The 22,810-nt window shown below is 49.5% G+C and overlaps 1 protein-coding gene across 1 annotated transcript; it reads right to left on the bottom strand.

The window, feature by feature from the left end:
• Positions 1-1,694: 1,694 nt before the first annotated feature.
• Positions 1,695-22,810, bottom strand: Rbp1 (retinol binding protein 1). The gene is given in 5 exon segments (XM_032909863.1): positions 1,695-1,941; positions 3,475-3,576; positions 21,988-22,166; positions 22,548-22,650; positions 22,652-22,810. Coding segments are annotated over 5 exon segments (597 nt in total). The 3' UTR covers positions 1,695-1,887.

The raw sequence follows: 22,810 nt of genomic DNA, 5'->3' as shown, positions 1-22,810 counted from the left end.
TCAAAAGAGGGGTAGAGAGAACAGGCTCCGTGCTCAAGAGTAGATGGCCAACGCAAATCGACGCCATGTTTTTCGGTGTCCTTTTTTCTTTTGTTTTAAGAAAAAGAATATGAAGTTGGGTGGGAAGAGTGGGGAGGATCTGGGAGATGTTTGGGGATGAGAAAGAATATGATAAAAAAAATATGCTGAGTAAAATTCTCAAAGAATAAATAAAAAACAAAGCCAAACAAAATGCCAGAGTAACCAGGGCTTTGTGAGCAGGGAGGAGAAGGAGGAGAAGGAAGAAGAAGAGAGGAGGAAGAGGAAGGAGAGAAATGACTTCCCAGGTGACTAATATGTAGTCAGGTCTGAGAGAATGCTCTGGTCCGGCAGTCTACAGGGTTTGCATCCCACCTACGTGGAGGGAAGGCAGGTGCTCTGGTAGAAGTAAGGTCTAGACTGGCGTGGAGCTGCCCTGTGAACAGTAAACTTGGGCCTTGAACTCTGCTTGTGACTTCTAACCCAGTGCTGTTTCCAAGGCCTGGAGTTCAGCTGGGTTGATTGGTTGACTGTCAGATTAGTCGGAAGGGTCTCCCATAATCCCACAAGAGTCTTTTCTTATTTCAATTATTTTCTTTATCCTTACCCCCTTTTAGAACTGGCATATTCTCTCTCTCTCTCTCTCTCTCTCTCTCTCTCTCTCTCTCTCTCTCTCTCTCTCTCTGCCCCTATATAGAACCTAGGATCTTATGCATGCTAGTCTATCATTCTCTCACACAGTCATGTTGTCCACTTTTTTTCTTATACTTATTTGTAATAAATATGTTTTCCATGTCTCTTTCTTATAAATATTTTTTTAATTTTAAGTGTGGCTTTGTGTCTTACTGTATAGTTACATATATATGTATATACACATGTCCATGTGCATGTATACACACACACACACACACACACACACACACACACACACACCCCATGTGTGTGTAGGAGCCCAAGGTGGCCAGAATAGGGTATCCACTCATCTGGAATCGAAGTTACAGGTGGTAAAAAGCCACCATGTGTGTACATAATAAGTATTCTGAACTGCTGAGCCATCTCTCCATCCTCTTCTCTGAGTTTCTTTACAGCTATGGTGGCATAGTCCATAATCACTTACACTTGAGTGTGGAGTTGAGGCTGCTCTCCCTTTCCTAGAGAAATTTGCAAGTAGCAGCTCAGGTAGCACGGTGAGAAGAGTGGCCTGGCATCACCCCCGGTGAGTAGGTGAAATCAAATCCAATCAGTAACCTTCTTTGATCAGGGCTCACCCCATTCTAGTTTTAGATGAAAATCCTGTCCATTTCCTTTCTATTCATAGATAACACTGGGTGCACAGGGCACCGTGAAGCCAGATTCTGCTGGCCAAACCCTGTTAGGCTTTCAGTACCTAGGTTGACAGTGACTTCTGCTTCTGTGGGATCACTACATTGTGGTTCGGGTTGGACTAGTGATGTGGAAAGTACTTAACACCCAGATGATGGATACCAAACCACACACACTGCAGAGCCAAGCTGTGCCTCTAGGGAAAGAAAGATACATAGCTATACCCTCAAGATGTAATCTGTGGCTTTGCAGAGTTTCTCTGTTTACCCAAGAGAGGTGTTAGGGAAAAACTGGCCTCAGAGGCTCTGGAGAAAAAGCAAGCAAAGGTTGATATAAAATTTCTCTAAAACACACGTCTTAAACAGAGATCATTTTTATTGGGGTAGCTTCATTTTAAGAAAAGGAAAAGAGACAAGGCAATGAGACACTCTGCTGGCAGAAACCTGGGGTGGCTATGTGTTTCGGCCCCATGCTAGGCAGAGAGGGCTCCTGATCATTGGGCCATCCCACTTGTTCCTCAAGACCAAGGTTATCTGCTCGGGCTGCTCAGTGTACTTTCTTGAACACTTGCTTGCAGGTCACACCCTCTGCTCTCATCTCCTGGAATAATAAAGACACTGCTTATTAGCTAAAGCAACATTATACTCGAGAATCTTAGGACAGGGACTTGGAACACATAAAACGGCTGCTATTGGTCTGTATGGACGTCACTGATTCTTTAGAAAGTTGATGGAACGGGATCCATTGAGACCAGGCTCTCTGACCCTATAGACAGAGCTGGGTGGGAGCAGGGGTGGCTCTAAGTTGACCAGTAGCAACCTTTGATGACTCCCTTGTCTTTACTCCCTTAAAAAGCTTAAGGGCTTTAGGAATCCTGTAGGCCTGGAACAGTTCACTATTTTGCTTCAGAGTAGTGCAAGAATTTAAGCCCGGGCTGCCCACTGGAGTTACCTGGTGCTCCTTTATCTCAGTGGGTAGACCCAAGCCTTCCAGGCAGTTCTAAGAGCAACCAAGACAGCCCAAGATCTGCCCACAGGGGCAGCTCCTGCTGACTATGGCCGGAGGCAGTAGCCATCAAACTTTTTCAAGTTGTTGGGAAGCGAGGCTGAATATTTGTGTGACCTTTACTAAACCTTCAGTGCTGACGGAAGAACCTTGAAGCCCTTCAAGGGTCAAATGAAACCCCAGAGAGCCATCCGCACCCTGATTCGAAGCCTCTGGCACAGAGCCATGGGGCTAAAAGGTGAGGGGACACTGAGATCATGTCCACCCGTTCTGCAGCTAAGCAAACAGAGACCCAGGAAGGAGCCTGAGTTGAGAGATGCACCGGTCAGCTCAGGCCCCATGCAGCTGGTCTCTCCTTGCAGCTCACACAGTCACAGCTGCTGAGCTCAGGGGCAGAGGGACATTCTGAGATTGGGATGATGATAGCTGGGGTCCTACCCAAGGCACCCAGGGAGTGGTTCAGGATTTAGCTCAAGGTCATCTGGACAGGGCTCTTTTGCAGAGGGGGCAGCTGGGAAATTCCAGGATGGAGGAGTGATAGGGGCTTCCACCTCAGAGGTCATGGCAGCTCTCATGGAGTCCAGCTGTCTTTCCCAGGCAGAAGGCAGAGTAGAAATGGCTTTGGCCTGAGGCTGAGGGTGGAGCGCAGGACTGACTGAAGAAAACATTTCCTGGCCCTCAGCCTAAGCCGAGATCACATTCTCCCGGTGAATTCTGCTTGGCTCTGGCCCTGTTATGCACAGGGTACACATACGTTATTTGGAAGCAAAGGTTGGTTCTGTGTTTTGGGGAAGTGGAACTGGACTTGCAAGTGAGTCTCTCAGAGTTCCATGTCTTTACCACCAAAACCAGGAAGCTGATTCTTTATTCCACAGAACAGAAGGGTCTTGTCAACTGCTAGTACTACCGAATGTCCCTCCATCTGCTCCCCATAACTGGATCTTGAGTCAGTCAAGACCTTGAAAATACATTGTATGGCTTTCTGAGTCATTCAGGCATCTTTTGCAGAGAAGATGCTTCTGAATAGAACCAATGCCTACCCACGGTGCTCTTTTCCATCATCCATTCACTCCCTCAGGGAACATGGACTTCTGGGGACACAGCCTGTGTCCCCACCATGGAACTTACCAGGTGAAGTTCATCACCCTCAATCCACTGGGTCCAGCCACGTCCCTCCTTCTCTCCCTTCTGCACACAATGAAGCTTGTCACCATCCCAGCTCACTGTGGTCTGTCAAAGCAAGAAACACAGTAGTCAGTCCTGGGGAAGCATCCCCCACCCCCACCCAGGGGGACTGAAGGAGAGGGAGGCTCTTGACCTCAATGATTCAAGATGCGCTTAAAGCAGTTTTAGTGCAGAAAACTCACAACCTAATCCTCTTTGCCCACCACGTGCTTTTTATTAAAATGTGCTGTTGAGAGGAGCCTGAGAGGTTTATTGGAGGGGGGGAAAGAGGGGTGATGAAGAAGAAAAGAGAGTGAAGGTCAGGGGGCTCTGCCTTTTATTTGGGCCATGCATGATGTAACTACATGCACTGCTGCACACAGGTAAGGTGCGTGGACCCTGGGAATGTATGGTGATTGCCACGGCAACTGGGCTATGAATGGGTACACCAGTCAGGACCTTGTCCCCTCATCTTCTCTGTGAAGAGAATCCTGCCTATCCCCAGACAGTTTGGCCATTCAGTCATCATTATTACTTCAACTTTGCTAGGTCTTGTAATACCTACAAGACCCCACCCATGTCCTCGAAGAGTTTTCATTTCCCAGGAGAATGACCTCAGATGTCAACAAGGCTGTTGGTGTCAGCCAACAGCTTCCTTCCTTCCCTAAGTCTTCATTTCCGCCGTTCTATTCTGTTGCATCTCGGTGGTCAGGACTTAGGTCAGTGGGCCTCTGAAGTCCCCTCTTCCACTGTGCTATGCAGCTTCTTTTTAAGGCCTTATCTTGCTGGATAAAGCCTGCAGGCCAGAGGTTTTAGGAGGCCAGCAGTAAGTCAACAAAGGAGAGGCCAGGGAGGAAGAATACTGAGATGGGCTCCAAAGAGGAAGGCTGGACCCACAGAAGAAAGGTTCTTGGTGGTTTGTCATGAGACAAAGGCAGGGGTGGGTTAGTATAAGGTACAAATGCTCAGGACTTGAACTGTGTGCACAGTCCTGTCCTGCCTGAGACCAGCCTATGGGCTGGACTCGATCTGATACAAACCCACCCAGAGCCTGGTGTGTCCTTCCAGATGCAGAGCTAAGAAAAGAGGCATCCCTGAGGGGTTTCTGTTTCCTTGGAGCAGCCAAGACCCATGCAGGAACACGGGGGTGGGGGGTAGGGGAGTTGAGGTGGGAGGTAGGGGGAAGGATCAACAGAGAATGGGAGCTCAACCTGGTCTCCCTAGCATGACCAATAAGTAAGCGCCTGGTGTCAGCAGGACCTGAGCTGGATGGAAATGGCCATCCTTGCACTCCCTTGCACTGTGCCTACCTCCTTTTGGATAGACATCCTTGCCATAAGGGAGACTCCTCAGGAGCCCCGCCTCTCACCCTACAGTTGGAAGGACTCTGTTCACTCCTGCTCTCTGTGAGGTTCTCGGTGACTTTGACATGCCCAGGGTCCACATGTCCCCACCTGGCGTCAGGGCATTGACTTAGGGGCATGGGCTTTGCATGACCCAGGTTCTGAGCTTCCTGTGTTCTCTGTCACACTCAGGATGTCACCTCAGCATCAGGGCAGCCAGGAACAGCCCAATGCAGATGAGAGGGAGGAAAAAGCTGGGCAATGGGTATGGAGTGAGGACTCCCATGGAGGCCCAAGTCTCCTTCCTCCTGGATGCCCTCCAAGGGACAGCAGCTTCACCTTTGGGCTTGCTGATCGCTAGTGCCCTCTGCTGTTGAGAGGAGCCTGCAGCGGGACTCAGGAGATGGGTCCTTCTCAAGAGTGGAAGGGCTCGAGTAGGAGTTCCAAACGTCATATAAAAAGGCTTCTGCTGACCTCTGCTTATGACACCAGTGACAGGGACACAGATATTAGAAGATCTTTGGGAGCGTAATCCGTGAACCGTAGGCTAATGGGAAACAAAACAAAAAGAAAGGGGGAGGAGGAAGAGGAGGAGAAGGGGGAAGGGGAAGAGGAGAAGGGCACATGCACACACATGCATACATGCAACTATACATGTAAATGGGTGTATACATACACACACATACATACAGCAAGAGGAGAGAGAGAGAGAGAGAGAGAGAGAGAGAGAGAGAGAGAGAGAGAGTGATTTCAGACAGCAGGGTGTCTGCTACACAAGCTAAGTCTGGATCCTCAGAACTCACATTTAAAAGCCACACGCGGTAGTGCACATGTCTGTAATCCCAGTGTGACTCTAGCAGCAGATGGGAGGTGGGTAGAACTGTCTGAAACCAGCAGTCCCATTAACCTAGCGTACGCAGCCGTGAACAAGAGAGACCAAGGCTAAAACAAAGTGGAAGGTGAGAACTGACACCCGACACTGTTCTCTGACCTTCACGTGCGTGGCATAGCACCTCGTGCCTGCACTCGTGACATGAGCAGACACACAGGCATACAGAAGTGAGGCAGGGGTAGCCAGGGCTGCACCACTATGCACACTGATCTCACTCCTGGAGGTGGTTCACAGTGAGTGTGGGGCACAAGAAACCTTGTGGTTCCTCTTCTTGATTCAGAGGCTCGCTTGGGGCACATGTGTAGCCTCAAGCCTGAGGAAGTCCAATGTCGGTCAAGTCAGAATACAGCGTAGTCTGTGTCGGAAGAGACTGCGGTGGGCAAAGGCTGTTATGTCCCAAATGTGGCAAAAAGCCACACAGGGTCTTATCCATGCCTGGCGTTCCATAGGGAGAGGGACTGAGAAGTGAGTCCTCGGCTTCAAACATCTCCTAAGAATGGCGGTTTCCTCGGCAATCACCACCCTGTGCCTACGCAGAGACCTAGTCTGCAGTTGAAGGGCTCCTGACCCCATCGAAGCATGCTCAGTCAGACTGGATCTCAGCTAGGATCTAAGTGTTTGTTTGTTTGCTTGCTTGCTTTCCAGAAAAGCAGGCAGATTCACACCCTCCGAACTTAAAAGAAGAAATGCAAACGAGTCTACTCAGCCTCGCTTCCTCAGAGATGACTGCCTAACATTCTGGAGCACTTCTGTCGGGTCGTCTATCAACGCACCCATGTGTCTCTGCTTTTAGAAAATTAGGATTGCCGTCATGTATGCACGCATTTATGTCCTCATTTCTTTATTTATTAGAGGCGATTTCCACGTCCACAAATAGCAGCCATAAGCATGCTTTTCATTGTCGTGTACTACCCAGAAAATGGCCACATCATTTGCAAGAACCGGAGGAAAATGAAAACAAGGGACTCTCATTCAAAAATAGTAATGATCTGAAGCTAGCAACAGCAGAGCATCCGGACAAGCGGGGAGCCCCCAGGGCCCCTGAAGCTGGCCCCGGTGGTGTGTTAGGGAACATACACACCGTGATTCAGCCGGTTACCGACTCTGGGACATTTGGGTATTTTATAGTTCTATACAGTATAAATAAATAAGACTTCCTCGTAAACAAAGCTTTCAACATGTTATTTCCTCAGGGCAGATGTCCTGAGGAGGGTCCCTCCCATGGAATCACTCTCGCGTGCAGATCGTTAAAGCTTTTGACGACCGTGCCAACTGGATCACCAGACTCACACCTGTTCACCGTCCAGGGCCACTGTCAGAGAACGGCCATGACTGGGATACTCACCAGGTAAGGTGGGCTTCTGCCCGCAAGCCGTGGTCATTCTAGATCCCATGGCATATCGTTAGCTCAGGGCCCTGACAGGGGGTAGGTAGAATATCAGGCACTGTGGTAGGAGGGCCTGGAGCAAATGTATACCTAATACCTAGAAGTCTTTCTGGGAGCCATACACACAGGGAAGGGATTCCTCAGTTGACACCTGTCAGTGTCCAAGCCCTTTCCTGGCACCAGTCAAGCTCCTCTTGACTTTTATCCTAGGGAACTCAGAGCACAGACTATTCTTGACTAAACTGGATATGGTGGAACATCTGAGGTTAGGGGGGTTATGTGACTTTATCAGAATTACAAGGGAACCCCTGTTTCCCATGGCAGGATACCTGGTAGACACCTGCTAAAGTCTTTGGGAGAAGACAGATATGTTTTGGTCCCACCACTTGAGAGGTTGAGGCAAGAGGCTTGCTATAGGTTTAAGGTCAGCCTAGCCTACGAGGTATTTGTTCCAGCGACTCAAAGTCTGGCCTTCAATAGAAACAGGAAAGGGGTGTGAGGATCTGCAGGGAGGGCAATCTCTCAGAATGAAATGAAAGGTAGCTTTGGCTAACCTAGAACCCAATAGGTAGACCAGGCTGGCCTCAAACTCAGAGCTCCACCTGCATCAAGTGCTGGGATTAAAGGTATGAACCATGCCCAATGGTAATTCCTTTTCTTATGACACAAAATGCAGATTCTTCTTACAGCCTGTTCTAGGATCCAAAAATGTCTTTGGCCTTCTTCTGAGGTCAGTAGCCATCCATCTTTCAATGCCTGATCTGAAGGGGTCTTGGAGGCTTTTTGACCCACTTTCCTAGATGGACCCAATTTATCTGCTTCTGGGGGTGGGGGACCTCAGTCATGAATACATTCCTGACAAGTTTCAGGGAGAGGAGAGGAGAGGCTGGTGTGTGTGTGTGTGTGTGTGTGTGTGTGTGTGTGTGTGTGTGTGTGTGTAACTGCTATCCTAGATTCAGAACCCCACCTTAGATATGAAGGACAGATAGAAGGACAAGGCAGTGGACAGTCACATTGTAGTTTGGCTTCTCAACAGTTTTTATTCCAACCCCCCAAGAAGGTATAAGGGGCTGGAACCAGGGCAACTGCCCAAAGCCAGTCTAAGTTTTTATTAAAAATGAACAATAATCCACATCTCTTTGTCTGTGTCAGCAGCTTTCTGAGCCATGTGCCAAGAGATGAGTGAGGACAATTTTATACCACTCTGACAAGGGACTGTCATTTCAAAAGCCATTATCCACCTCTCAGCCACTCAGAAATCCTAGCTGGCACTGCGGCCAGCAAGCCTGGGTGACCCTGTCCCGGGCATGTCTTGATGCTCCTTTGTCCCTTTCAGGTGACTAGTATTGGTTGTGACAGTCAGTGACCTGACATGACCTATAAACACTGAGACTCAATGTGGCTCTCAGGAAATGTGTGACATTTATTAAAGTTCCCATGTGCTTCTAGTCACTCACTTTAAGGACAGGGATGCCTGGTCACTCCTATCCCTCCATGCTTGCCCACAAAGAACTGCCAGGTTCTCCCTTGCTGTACCCAGCTCTGGGTCAGTCTTATCTCTGTGGGTCCAGAGGCAGGTCCTAAGGCAAGACGCCTTTCCTATCGGGAGTCTTGTCCACAAGCTCCAGAGCCAGGCCTGACCCAGCTTTAACACCCACACTCTTTAGATTTGGGCATACAAGTCAGAGCCCAGACAGTGAGTTGGCACTTCTCGTGTACAGCCCTCGAGGGCTCAGATCTGCCTTTCCTCCTGCTGTTTGATTTTAACACATGATTTTCTCTCAGAGGGTCTTTCTGTTCCTGGTAAGACAGCCTTTGGAGCTTGTATTAAATCAGCTGTTGGGTGGAGGGGTAAGAAAGCCCTAAGTCCTAACGCATGAGGCCGGGTCCTGAGAGCTTGCAACAGTGTTTCATTAATCCGCAAGGGTTAGAGCCACAAAAGATCCCCAAGCTCCTGTAATATTCCACCTGCTGCTGGTGGAGCTGACCACAGTGCTGTCCCACTGAGAAGCACAACGGGTGGGTAGTGGATTCTTTTTGTCCAGTCCTCTCCTGAGGGAATAATTTAAAATTACCCCAAATCAGTACATTTAGGGGGAGAAAGTCAAGTCACTGTGACCGCAGATGAAAACCAAATTAATAGGCTTTAATAACGTCGATGAGTAATTGGAGATGCAAAGACCACTTTACAAAAAGCCACTGTGAATACATATTGTCATAACAAGACCTTTGAGGGTATAAGAGACTTCGATGTAGGCATTCAGTGCTACCGTGAAGATGTTACCAACTAATGATAGCACAAGTCTTAGGACAAATAAAATTAAATACGGTCAGATGAATAATCTTGGCACAATATTTCCTTTTTTTCCCAATCATTTTAAAAAGGGCCCAGACTCAGATTAGACCTACTACAGTTAGGGCTGCCGCTGAGACCAAGGTTCTGAGGAGCAGGTGAGAGGCGGGGCTGGAGAATGTTAGAGGTCTGTGCCAGCCAACCCTGTCCAGGCATCTGGAAGGCTTCCTGGGTGGAAGTGACAGCATCATATCATGATCCCACCATCACCATCATGACCAGTAGGGATACTCAGAACGTGCCAGAGAGGGTGCTGGGCAGGTTACAGTGAAGCACTTCACCTTGGCTCCTCCCTTAGAGCAGCTGTACGCCCTTTATAAATGTGCAGCCTGAAAACTGAGGTCACTCAGCCGTGGAGAAGTCAGTGACTGTGCTCAGCAGTCCCCTGGCTTCAGCTGAACCTTACATGAAGGAGGATGTGTAGCCTGGCTCTGCAGGGAACCCCATTCAGCAGCCACGGTCCAGCCCCCTCAAAACCTCTGGCACACTGGCTGCTGCAGGAGAAGAAGGTTGTATTGAAAGAAAAGCCGAGAAGAGAGAAACTTCCTGAAGAAGGGTAGGTGCTGGGTAGACGATGTGCTGGAGGTCTGAAAGCAGGAGGTTGCTCATCAGCCTGAGATAGGGCAGCCTGGAGGAGGTGTGGCCATGAACGACTAGAATGTCAGAAAGGGCCACAGGGTTCTGAGAAGGGGAGAAGTGGGCGTGGTGGTGCACACTTTTAATCCTAGCACCTGGGAGTCAGAGGCAGGCAGATCTCTGAGTTCAAGGCCAGCCTGGTCTACAGAGTGAGGACAGTCAGGGCTACACAGAGGAGGAGAAAAAAAAGTAGGGAGAGTCAAGGGGAAAGATGAGGAGAAGGAAAAGAGATCTATCTATCTATCTATCTATCTATCTATCTATCTATCTATCTATCTATCTATCTATCTAGATGAAGTAGGTAGGTAGGTAGGTAGGTAGGTAGGTAGGTAGAATCCCAGGCAGAGAGAATAGCCTAGGAAATGCAGGCAGGTCAAGAGAGAAGGGTTGCATGGAGGGGCAGGCCTTCCTGGGCTAGCAAAGAGTTCCTGGGGCCTGGGATCCTCTTACCACACACGTGTGGGATGCCAATAAGCACTTTGGGGAAGCAAAGTGCACAACTGATTTTTTGAATGAATGAATGAATGAATGAATGAATGGCAAAAGCCATTCTAGGGCGATGCTGGTAGTTTTCAATGACTGCCATGAAACAACATCTGCCCACAAGACAAAACAGCCAGGCAACATGGTTACCACTTCTTCCTTAGATAAGCTTTACAGAATGTCCCTACTACCGTCCCCAGGAGCGCTCTGGCTTCAAATGCCTGAGAAATGAGGCACCGTGCACAGGGACATAGAGGACGGGTCGTGGTTTACATCTCCTCCTGTCAGACTCTGAGCTCATAGCCTGTCCTCTATCCCCAGAGACCACCTTCCTCCATGGAGCTCCATCCAGCAGGCCGCAGTGTAGGCTGCTACAGCCATGGATCTGTGGTTCATCCATCTCTACGTCTTTCAGGTGACGTGATCCTGAGCCATTCACTCCCCGTCAGCAGCCTCATTGCAAATGGAGGCCATTACTCTGCCAGGAGAGCATAGCATCGGCTCAAACATGGCTGTTTCCATGCAGGGCTACAAACTCCTAGGTCAGCAGCAGTATGGTCCACTGCTGGCCTCACCCAGCCTGTGGTATGGAATGTCTTGTTGACCTTTCCACTCTCCTGTTCTGTCTTCCCTGGATGGCCAGGCATCCCTTCACACCCAGAATTTATCTCCTGAGGTGAGGGTTCACTGGGTGGAGGGTAGATAGTTACAGCCTCTCCTGATGGAGCTGTCCTGAAGGCTTTCCCACCCTCCCATCCCCCATCACTTAACTTTCACTGAGAGGCAGTTAGCCCTGATTCTTTAATTACCCCTATTTCGCAGATTAGTAGAGGCTCAGAGAGGGGGAAATAATTTTCCCTAGGGCAGCAGTTCACACAGAGATGAGATGTCAAAGGAGATCAGGCTTCAGAATTAACAGGTCATGACTCTCTAGACAGAGTGGGGCAACTATGAAAAGCTGTGTTCAGGAAGATATGGGATAATTGCCTCCCTCGAACTTGGGCTTCTTAGTGAGCCCTGTGGCCTCCATAGTTGGGAAGAACAGACTTCTAGGTGGACCTCACTCCCCTGCCACTTGATGAACCCATCCCAGAGCACTGCTTCATGAAGGGCCCCCTGCACTTTGGATTCCATGCTCAAAGATAGATTAATCCAGAGCTCTGACCCCCTAGGATAATAGTCACACTTCTCCTTGCTAAGCATCTGGGGTCACACTGCCTCCATCCCAATCCACTGGGTACCTATCTGTCTTGCACCTTAGTTTCTTCATATGCGACATAGGAAGAATCTGGGCACCTTCTTCATAGAACTGTTGTAAGGTTGATGATGGTGATGATGATGATGATGATGATGATGATGATGATGACGATGATATCAACAATAACAACCACAACACATAGGAAGTGCTTAGAAGAATGTCTGGCAGCGGCAAAATACCTGGTAGACATAGTCTATTATTAAATTGAATTACAGTAGATCTTGTATATGGTCAATGTCAACCTTTTACACCGTTCTTTTACACATTGTTTAATGCTCACCTAACAAATACACTAGAACCTATCGTGCTAGGTCTTAAGGTGCAGAAGGAAGGAAGTTCTTTGCCATCTAGAATCTCACATATATTATCAAGTGTCACCGGTGCTCTAAGAGATATACCTGCAGAGAGAGAGAGAGCTTGGGGCAAAAGGAAGGATGGTGGCATGATGGCCAATCCAGACAAGACCAACAGAGCAGGTAGGCCTGAGTTAGCTCTCTACCAGTGGGGAACTCTGCTTCCAAAAAAAGGCAAGGCAGACTATCCCAGAAGACTGAGCAGAAGAGCAAAGGAAGGCGCCCACACACACAGGATGGGGCCAGGAGTAAAAGGTGTATGGCAAGGAGTAGAGAGGCAGGAGGTCATATCCTACTGTCGGCCATAGGGCTGTCAGCACCGAGGAGCTCCTAGGGGTGTCAACTGGGGAGCAGTATAGTCAGGTTCCCCATGAAGATGTGAAGAGTGGGCTGGAGTCTGGGCAGGAGTCTGGGCAGTGGGAGAAGGGTGGACTGTGAAAAGAAGCAGTAATTAAACGAAACCGTCCACAGGAAGTGCTGTGCTTGGCACACAGCAGGACAAGAGATGTTAATTGCTGTTGTTGTTGTTACAGTTAAGATCTTCTGAGCAGTGCAGGAGGAAGGAGAGGAGAGGAGAGGGACATTATAAAGCAGAGTCCTTGGAAATGGTGGAGGAATTGTTCCTAAACGCGTTTATCTTCAGCACAACCATTTACACGGCTGGGTAGTGATCTCTGGAACTAAAAAGCCAGTCTTTCTAGGCACCATAATTATTCAGTATTTAGGAAGCCGGCAGGAGACGGCTTGTTCTCTGAGCCACACAAAAATCAAAAGTCACAAATTATCTAAAGCCCGAGCCCAAAGGCAACGGTTACAAAAAGTGGTGTGACCCTGGCGGAGTTCCTCGTCCCAGGGTGTGAAGTGGGAAGGCACAGCCCACACCCCCTTCTCAGTCGAGGGACACAAGGCCACAGTGGCTCTCAGGGCTATCTATGGGGCCGAGAGCTTCTTGTTATCAGGAAACTGCACATAGATACCTTTGTGCAAACTTAACAGGGGGGGGGAGTTTTCCTGGAATATAACCCATGTGTGGGCTGTCTGAGTCAGAGGGTAAGATGATTTTCTAACTCACAGCCCATTGTCAGACAGACTTTCCCTGCACTGACTGAGTGTAAGACAATTCCACTGTGAAGGAGGGGAAGATGGCTGTGGAGCCTGTTTCCTTCCATCCTTGTCTGCACACCCATCTCGTTTACACTTCTTCCCCCGAGGACCTCTCCCCCATCAGAAAAGCAGGAGGGCTGGTGGGGTACAAGGAAGGAAAGATGCAGTTACTGTCCTTGTATTCAAGGTGCTATCCTGGGGTGTCTGTGTATCGGAGGAACCCCCCCCCAAAAAAAAGCCAGAACAGTTATCAATATAAATGGACTTTAACGAAGGCTTACAGTCAGCAAGACAGATACCTGGGTGAGCTAGCGTACTTCCCCCTCCCCCAACCCCACCGTGTGTGTGTGTGTGTGTGTGTGTGTGTGTGTGTGTGTGTGTGTGTGTGTGTGTGTGTTCCAAACACTCTAATACAGCTTACTTTACACAAAGGACAGGGTGTGGCAGGGTTCTAGACAAACAGGTGACTGATGGGTTCTTAGAGAGGGGACTACTGAATTGGGCTTAGCCCTTGTTAAGTGAAATACTCTCAGGAGTTAACTCCAAGTCAAATACATCACTAAAGGCTTGAGTCCAGGGGAGAAGGACTTAAGCTTACTGTCACAGGAATGGCTGTCAGAAGAAAAGCACAAACTCCCCCAGGTCCCTCTGTGCTTTAACAATGAGGATTCTAGCAGGAGGTCTTTTCAACAAGTGCTGGCTTGCTGGATGGCAAAGAGGTTTTCTCCAGAGGGACATGTATGTCCCTTTCCAGGCTTCAGGATGGTCTCCTGAACTGGGCCCCAGGGGTGAGAAACCCCCACCCTAAGTACAAAGGCTCAGGCACACCTGTAGCAGCTCCTCTCCCACCCCCGCAGAGCCCCACTCACATTAGTCAGCAACAAAACAGCCCAGTCTGGATAGACCTTCAAAGCTTAGCCAGAGAAACAGGCTCCAGACCCACTGGGCAGTCAGAGTGTGCCAGAGGCCATGGTGACAGCTTGTCATACTTACAGCAGCTCTCCTGAAGCATTAGTGTTTGTTTAGAGCCCTGACACACCCTGCTTATTCAGATGTGGAGCCTGGATCCACTCCTGCAGAAGATGGGTGAGCCTTTCTTACCATCAGCAGAATACAGGAGAGTAGCCAGGAGATGATACAGTTTGGATAGGTGTCCCCCAATCTGAGGTACTCAAGGCTTGGCCCTACTGGGAGGTGGTGCGACTTTTAAGAGTTGAGGTCTGCTTGGATGACTTCTGGTGAAAGGAGGAATATTGGGACTCTGCTTTTATTCTGGCCACTGGGTGAATAGCCATCCCCTGCATTGTGCCTCCTCCATGGCCTACCACCTCCATACAGGCTCAGAAGGAGCAGAACTAGCTAACCATCCACGGGAACTTGCAAGGCTGCACGTAAGTCAAAATAAACCCTTCTTCTTTTTAAGTAGATTGGCCCAGGTATTTTTTTTACAGCAGCAGAAAGCTGACTGACACAGTGCTTTCAAAGCACATAGGAAAATGTCACGCACATTACACATCTGTCTTCCTCTCTTGAAACTCTCATTCTTGAAACCTAGCTGCCACAGAGAGTAAGTCCATCTTGAGAGAATCCTCAAGCTCCCAGCTAACAGGCATTCAGCAGGGACAAGCCATCCCCTCTGAACTTTGCTCAAATTGCCTATTTGTAAATTAAATAGATGACTTGCTTTAAGGTACTAGTTTTCAAGGAAGGTCGCTGCCCTGAAACAAAAAGCGCCATATTTAATTCTCACGGTGCCATAGGTGAGCATGGTGTTTGGTTCCTCTTTGGAAGCGAACAGCTGGGATGTGGAAACGGGATTCAAATTCACAGCCCAACCTAAATGCTCTGCCATTCCCTGTCTACTCAGAGCCCACGTTCCTGTTCACCTGCACATTCAGTTGCATTTCTGCATCACTGGGACCCCTAACTGTCATGGCTTCTTGCAAGGATCCACAGGCAGTGCCTGACCCTGTCCCCCAACGGGACAGGGCTGTATCTACCATCACTTAGTCACCCCCCCCACTCCCCGCAGAAGTGAGTGGCTTTAACGGAAGCAACACGATCCTTCCTCTGAATTACGATGAGAACACCATAGGAGCCTGAGCCTGACCAGCTGTTCCTCACAATATCAGCAGCACGGTTCTTTGAGCCATCAACAGCAGCAGCATCTGGGGACTCGGTAGAAAGAGAGGCACTTGAGCCCCACCCCAGGGTTCTGAATGAGAACCTTGGGAGAAAGACAGGCTCGAGTGTGTGACTTGGGTAGTTAGCTCAGGAGTTCTGGAGTCTCAGTCTAAGGATGTGTCCAGACAGAAGAGACAGGAAATCAGTTCACAGGGCTTAAGGAGAAAGAAAGATGTTCTGTTAGCTTAACTATATGGAAAATAATATTTGCATGGAGGGCTCCTTATAACATTCCAACCTTTTTCTCTCCCTCTCTTTCTTCATTTGAACACCTGCATTCCTGACCTTATCTTGTTTTTTCCTTCATTGGGACTTCTCCACATAGCCCATGCAGAGTGGGAAGATGTGTGTTCCAACTAGCCACAGAGAGCCTAAGCTTGCTCTCTCTCTCTCTCTCTCTCTCTCTCTCTCTCTCTCTCTCTCTCTCTCTCTCTCTCTCTCTCTCTATCTCTTTCCTCAGACTGAATCCTAGCAAAGGGTATGACGGGGCTAGCTGGGTGGTGTGCAGCCTGCCAGGACCCAGTAGGGAATTCTCACCAGTGCCTCTCTAGAAGATAGTAAGGAGGCACTGACTGCCAGGAAAAAAAATTTAACAGTTGTAACTTATTTCAACCAACAGCTAGCCCTCCCAGATGAGTGCAGTAATCCTCATGTCCTGTTGTCATCAGGGATGCTGGTCCTACTTTGCAGGTAGTATTGGCAACATGACAAAGGCAATGTGTATCATCTCTGTGGTCCTCAGAATTGACTGCAGGGGGCCAGGCAAAGCAGCATTCAGGATGACCACTTTTGCTGATGTGGAAGCAGAATCGGGGTGTCTAATCCATTGCCTGTATGCTGCAGCCAGCTGTGCTGGCAGTAACATCAGATCTTCCCACTCGTCCCAGTCCCCACAACCCTAAGGACACTCACTGCCCACCTTACAGACCTTGGGGCAGAGAGCTTCACAAACACATCAATCAGAAACCTCGAATTAAGGAGGCATGTTTTCTGAGCCTCAGCTTTTCATCTATGTTATGGGTAAAATAATCCCGGCTGAAGAGCATTTGCTGTGAGGACCAAAGGGGGAACCGTAGGGAGAGCGCTTGGTGCAGGCACAGTGAAGATCGGCCCCCAGGTATGTTCCCTTGCTCCTGCCTTGCAAAACTCCAATCTTGAAAAGCCAGTGTGAGCCCTGAAAGCTACTTTGTAAATTTTGTTTGGCTGCTTTCATTCTTCTTTTTATAATCCTCAAAAGCATGCTGCTGACACTGATTTCAAAGGTCGGGAGAACTTTAGCTAGGACATGAAAGAGATCGTGTGTGGAGGACTTGGAAAAGACCCAGCTGAATACTAGGGCTTGGTCTGGGCAGAGTTGGCTCTCAGAAGGTTCCCAAATCCAACAGCATCTGAGCTCTGTGGCCTGAGGCATTAATTTCACCACTGGCACGATATTTGTTAACATAAGAACCCAAAGATTTCTTTAATGGGTCAAGAACAGGATCAGGAAGCTGGCAAGACTTTAAACCAGAGTGCTAGCAGCGTTTTGATGGATTTCGTGTGTTGCCATATATAATTAGATGTCTGGCTGGGTGAACAGATAAATGGGCATAAGTGAGTGCTTGGGAGGAAGTTAGGGAGGGAAGGAAACACAGATGGTTTAAAAGAAAGTAGATTGAAAAACGTCTAAAAGTGCAGATAAAGAGAGATACCTAAAAACATCATGGAGAAAAAAAAACAAAACCAAAACCAAAACCAAAACCAAACAATGTGCAGAAAAATGGAATTTTCCCATCTCTCTTTCTCTCTTTTCTCCTTCCCTTTCCTTCTTTCCCCTCTCTTCCTTCTTCTCAGCCCTAGGTTGCTATTTTGGCACTGACCAACTAGTGGATAGTACACGTGGTAAGACCTCCAGACAGACCCACTGGAAACTGTAGCAATAATAGGTTTCCAGGGGTAGGGTATGGGCTGAGCAGGGGAAGGGGCCCTTTCCTTCCCTTTCGCTCTCTTCCGCTATTTGATTTCTCCCCCTTCCCTTTTATAATAAAAACAAAGAGAGCAGCAGAGGGCCAAGGCTGGGAGTGAAAGGCAGGCCCTGTGGAGGGGTCATCCTGAGTTCAAAGCTGGAGATGAAGGCCAGGCCAAAGCCAAGGGAGGCGGTGCCAGATCCGAATGAACAAAGAGGCCTCTTCCAGGGAAACCCCGGCCTGGTGTCCACTGTGGAACGACAAATGGCCCTTCTGCCACCAGCACGCAGAACAGGGCTCACTGCTGGCTACTCACAGAGGCTCAGTCTCACCCCCATAGGATCCATTCGCTATGGAGGGGCAGCTGAGGACAAGAACAGAATGGTTTTAGGGACTGTCTTGACCAGAAGTGGGAATTCTACCTCAGGCTGAAGAGCACTGACCTGCCTGAGCCTCACCCAGAGAAACCTATCCAGGTTGACTGTACCTGACACTCAAGGTGGGTCTCTTGTCTGATACTGCACAGTATAGACAAAGGAGTCTGGGCACCTGTGGTGAAGTTCAAACCAGTCTTTCTAAACATCTACCAGTCCTGAGGTGGCTGCTGCACCAGGGTCCTGAGGGATCTTTACTGACCAGACTGGAGATATGGGCTAAGCGCTCCAGGGACAGAGACAGCTCATGCAATTCTAGAGCATGCCAAGGGTGGCAGGGGAGGTAGACTGGAGCCAGTGACCGGTGGACTTTGCACCTCATTTGTGCTTTTTATACAGGCACAAGTATAGCGAGACGCCACCGTCCCCCAAAACACCACAAATGGCTACTTGACTCTAGACCTGGGTACCCAGGTGGAGGAGGATGATGACAAGCCTCTCACATAAAGGGGGCACTGGCAGGTGTCCAAGAGACCCACACCACGGAACGAGAACACAAGCTTGGCGTTTTTTTAGCTCTTAATGTTTTGATCTGTAAGAACAGTCAGACATAGGTTTTCGTTTTGTTTTGTTTCTCCCTGTGAAATCTTAGAATCCCTGGCCCCAGCTTCAACACTGTGCGGGCCAAACTAAATACATCTGCAGGCTGGATTCCATCCTTCAGCTGCTGCTCCGAATACAGATAAGATTCCCCAAGTAAAGGAAGAAACAGAGATGTTGCGCCAGCAGCCTCCTGGCCCTTTGGAGAGGAATGTTAGCCTGGCTCCGCCTTGCTCAGTGAGGACACCCTGCTGGCCTGTCAGATCACATTTAGGTCCCTTTTCAGGTCTTCATCACCGATGTGATGTCCCTCTGCCATGTTTTGCATATATAGCTTCATACAATCACTGGCAGGGGTCTCTCAGGGCAGCTTCCTTTCGCCCAGACCTTACCTGAGCGCTGGGCTTCACCATGCATGGTCTGATCAGCTCGTTCATTCTTCCCACCTTGTCCTACAGGACCCCACTCAAGTGGCCCCTCCTGGGGGCTTTCCTAACCATAGCTCCTGAACCCCACCTCTGTACCCCCCCCACCCCGTCCTCTACTTCTACCTCGAATGAGTCTCCAATCCATGCATGAGTCTACAATGGCCCACAGATCTCTCTGTCTCCTCCACAGTCTTGGGCACCCAGGAAGCCAGCTATCCCTTTCCTTAGGCTGCACCCAGAGCCCAGCAAGAGACAGGTCTGAAATAACATTTATTTACCAGACACTTTTCTTGCCCTGGGCTTTTCTTTCATTCCTTTCCTGTTTGGCTGGCTACAGCTTCCTCCTGTCTATCCTACCAGCCTTAGATCAGACTTACTTGTGATGAGAACTGTCTCTGACCTCCCAGACCAAAGAGGGGAGCTTCTTTGTCCTGATCACACTACAGTGTGAATCACTGCCTTGGACCCCTTCCTCTAGTCTAAGTCTTCCCAGGCCCCACTCTTATTCCCCAAGAGACTGGAATTCCCCCAGAAATCCCATTCTGGCCACAAGTGTAAGACTTGGCTAGCCAGAGGCAAGTGGGAAGAGATTGGCCACTTGTCCCAGCCCAGAAGGGACAGTGAGGGTCAGTGGTGATCATGAACATACCTTGGCAGGACTGCTTAGCCATGCTTGTCTCGGGACCTCTGTTTAAGCTTTAATATCACTTCAGGACCCTGAGATGGACTTGGGGAGATGGGTTACTGGATCCCTTTATCCCTTTTCCCAAAGTGGCCACAATGACTACATTTCCTTTTTCTTTTCTTTACTATTCAATTTGTCTTTTTGAAATTGGCTTATCCAGGACAGATAGCTGGACCTGGCTGTGTGGGGTACAGACTGTGACCCCAACTTTGATAGCAATCCTTCCTCCCAGAGAGCTATGCTGGCTAGTCTTGCAGCAGCAAAGATAACAGTGATGTCATCCCAGCATTACCCTGCTTCCTTGAGCAGGATCCCTGGCTTGTTCACCTACCAGGAAGGTCTAAGAAAAGGTAGTTGTGGCCCTTTCCCCTGTGCTCCAAATCCTTTCCATACCCCATCCCTCTCCACCTAGCGCAGTAGGGACCTCCTCCAGAACCCCAGGATCCCCTCCATCCTGCCCATGACTCGCCTCCCTTTGTCTTCATAGCGCAAGCTGTTGTGACCTTTGGGTGTCTGTCTCGCACAAAGACTGTGTATTCCCAGATGTCACAGACTGTGCTTTGCTATTTTGTCTGTCCCTGCTGTCATGGCCACATTCAAGGGAGGCAGGCTGCTTGCTCTGACCTTCCCTCTGCCCTTTAGGTAACCCGCACCCCAAAGTTAACACAGGAGGAAGCCCTATATATAAAGTTGGTGAATGACATGTAAACTATGACATCACCAGGCACACGGTAGACCCTCTGGTGAACACTCACTCGTATTACCAGGTGGTCAGTAACGACAGTCAATCAAGTACAAGCCAGCATATTCAGAATCGCAGTGATCCCCAATAAAGGCACATCTGCTGTGAATTCCATGTAGTGGACCAGAAGCAGTCTAGGACAATGGAGAGAAGGCAGTTCCTGTCTGAAGGTGTCCTTTCTGACTGTAAGCGTTTGGTGCCTGGAGACTTTCGAGCAGCGGTTCTCAACCTTCCCTCTAATACATGTGGTGTGCTGGTGAGCCCCAACCATAAAGTTATTTGTGTTGATACTTCATAACTACAGTTTTGCTGCTGTTATAAGTTGTAATGTAAACATGCAATGTAAAAACGCAGGATATCAGATACGTGATCCCCCAAAGGCTTTGGTTGAGAATCGCTGCATTGGAGTACAGCATTATTCTAGAACAGTCGTTTTCTCCCTCCCAAGGCCTCTCCAAATACACTGCTTACTGCCTACTCTTTTCCCATCGTTCCCAATGGCAGGCTCAGATACTGTCTGATGACTTCCCAAAGAATAAAGCAGGTAAGACTGAGTGGTCCTCCTGGTGACCCTTAACCCTCTTCAGCCACCGTCCTCGAGAACTTAGCCCTACTGTTTCTGAAAGGACAACCACAGAAGAACCTGACGGAGTATAGGTGGGGTGTGACCTTCAACATAAGAAGGTTCAAATCCCTACTTCTGCAGTTTTCTTTCCCCTAGCTACTGGCTTACCATGGGGTTCCCAATAGCCCCTTCAGTGAGCTGTGGTGGGACATGACACAGTGCAGGGTCTATACATTTACATCCGAAAAATGCCCTTGGCAAGCTCTCCCTTCCTACAAAGCAAGGCATCGCCTGGAAGCAGGCACAAGCCAGGGCTGGACCTAAGACCATGCAAGAGACACTGCTGGAAGCAGGCACAAGCCAGGGCTAGACCCAAGACCATGCAAGAGACAATGAGAGTATCCTGGCCTCCCAGGAATCTCAGAATGCTGACGGAGGCCTGAGGCTGACCTTCCGGAGTCTGCTGTGGTACTGCTAATTGGGGTCTGCGGGTCACTAGTTTCCCACTCTCGGAGGGGCTGGGGCCTCCTTTACCCCTACTGCTTCTTCCTCTGACCCTGGATGCTGCTTACAGTTCTATAGGGTTAGGAACTGGGTGAGAGGTTGAAAGGAAGCGCAGGGCTCAGTGGGTATCAGTGTGAACCAGGGTCAAATCCCAGCTTTGCAGCTGCAGGCCAGGGGACTTCCAGCAGAGGCAAAGGTGTCCCTGCTCCCTTCAGAGACCTTGCACTAGATCACTTGGGGACAAAAACACTGCAGAGGGCTCCCTGTGCTTTCTCTCTTCCTGCTCTCCACCAAAGAGATCAAGAATTCCAGGCCCCTCCCCACCACTCTATCCATTGATTATGTTGATTTTATCTTTAAAATGAACAAGCTCCTATCTCCTCACAGTTAGGGTGAGCCTCGGTGAGGCCATGTGTGTCTGAGCACTTGGCAGGGTTGGAGCCTTCACATCTGACCAAACAATCGATTCTGTCCGGCCACCAACACTTGAAGGGTGGGTTTAGCCTACCCTGGGACTCTGGGGCCTGGAGGGAAGATCCAGTGTTTCCCAATACCGGATCTGTTCTCCCTCCAGATGAGCTAACCCAGCTCTAGGATAGAACCAGAGGGCAGGAGACACCAAGGGCTCCAGGGGCCTCACCATGCACTTGCGGTCATCTATGCCTGTCAGATCCTCCTCGAACTCCTTCCCAACTTGGAAGTCCATGATATAGTTTCGAAAAGTGCTCAGCGTGCGGATGATCATGTGGTCGCCATCCTGCACGATCTCTTTGTCCGGCTTCAGCAAGTTGGCGATTTTTCGCAAGGCCACGTTGACATCTACAAGGGGTGCAGAGAGAGCAGCGGCAGAGTTGTCAAGAAAACTCGGAGAAGAAAGGATCCCCTAGGTAGCGGGCTTCCCAGGTAGCGGAACAAGGTTGAGATTCCAGCTCACTTAGAGGGCCATCTGTGTCTTGCCCTCTTTTGAAAACAAAGTTTTGTTTTGTTTTGTTTTTCTTTGCTAGCCCTTTAAAAACAAACTAGCAAAGCTGACCCAGCTCTAATGATTGAATTAACTACCTCTGGGGATAGCTATCGGACTCTTGCCACCAATTAATCCTAACAGCTAGGGCCCTCTAGTTGGCAGCAGCCAGCAGCGCTCTGGTCTGGGTGGCAGGGTCTGCGGGGAGCCCGGGGTTGTGCACCGCGGGTCGCGCTTACCGAGCGCACGCAGGTACTCCTCGAAATTCTCGTTGCTCAGCATCTTCCAGTACCCGTTGAAGTCCACAGGCATTTTGGGGACAGACTGGGGATCGCCCGACACGGAGAAGGCGGGAGCGGCTATGGGCTCGGCCCGGACGGTGGCTGCCAATGCGCTCCGGGTGAAGGGCGGCCCGGAAATCGGCGCCCTCGGGGGACACCGGGCTCCGTGGGGCGGCGACTGCTGGATTCCAAGAGTGCACAAAGCCCGCAGGAGGGTCCAT

This window comes from Rattus rattus, chromosome 8 (genome assembly GCF_011064425.1).
Source record: "Rattus rattus isolate New Zealand chromosome 8, Rrattus_CSIRO_v1, whole genome shotgun sequence".
Lineage (NCBI taxonomy): Eukaryota > Metazoa > Chordata > Mammalia > Rodentia > Muridae > Rattus > Rattus rattus.
Note: the sequence above shows the minus strand (reverse complement) of the source record. Positions and strands in the feature narration are given on the sequence as shown.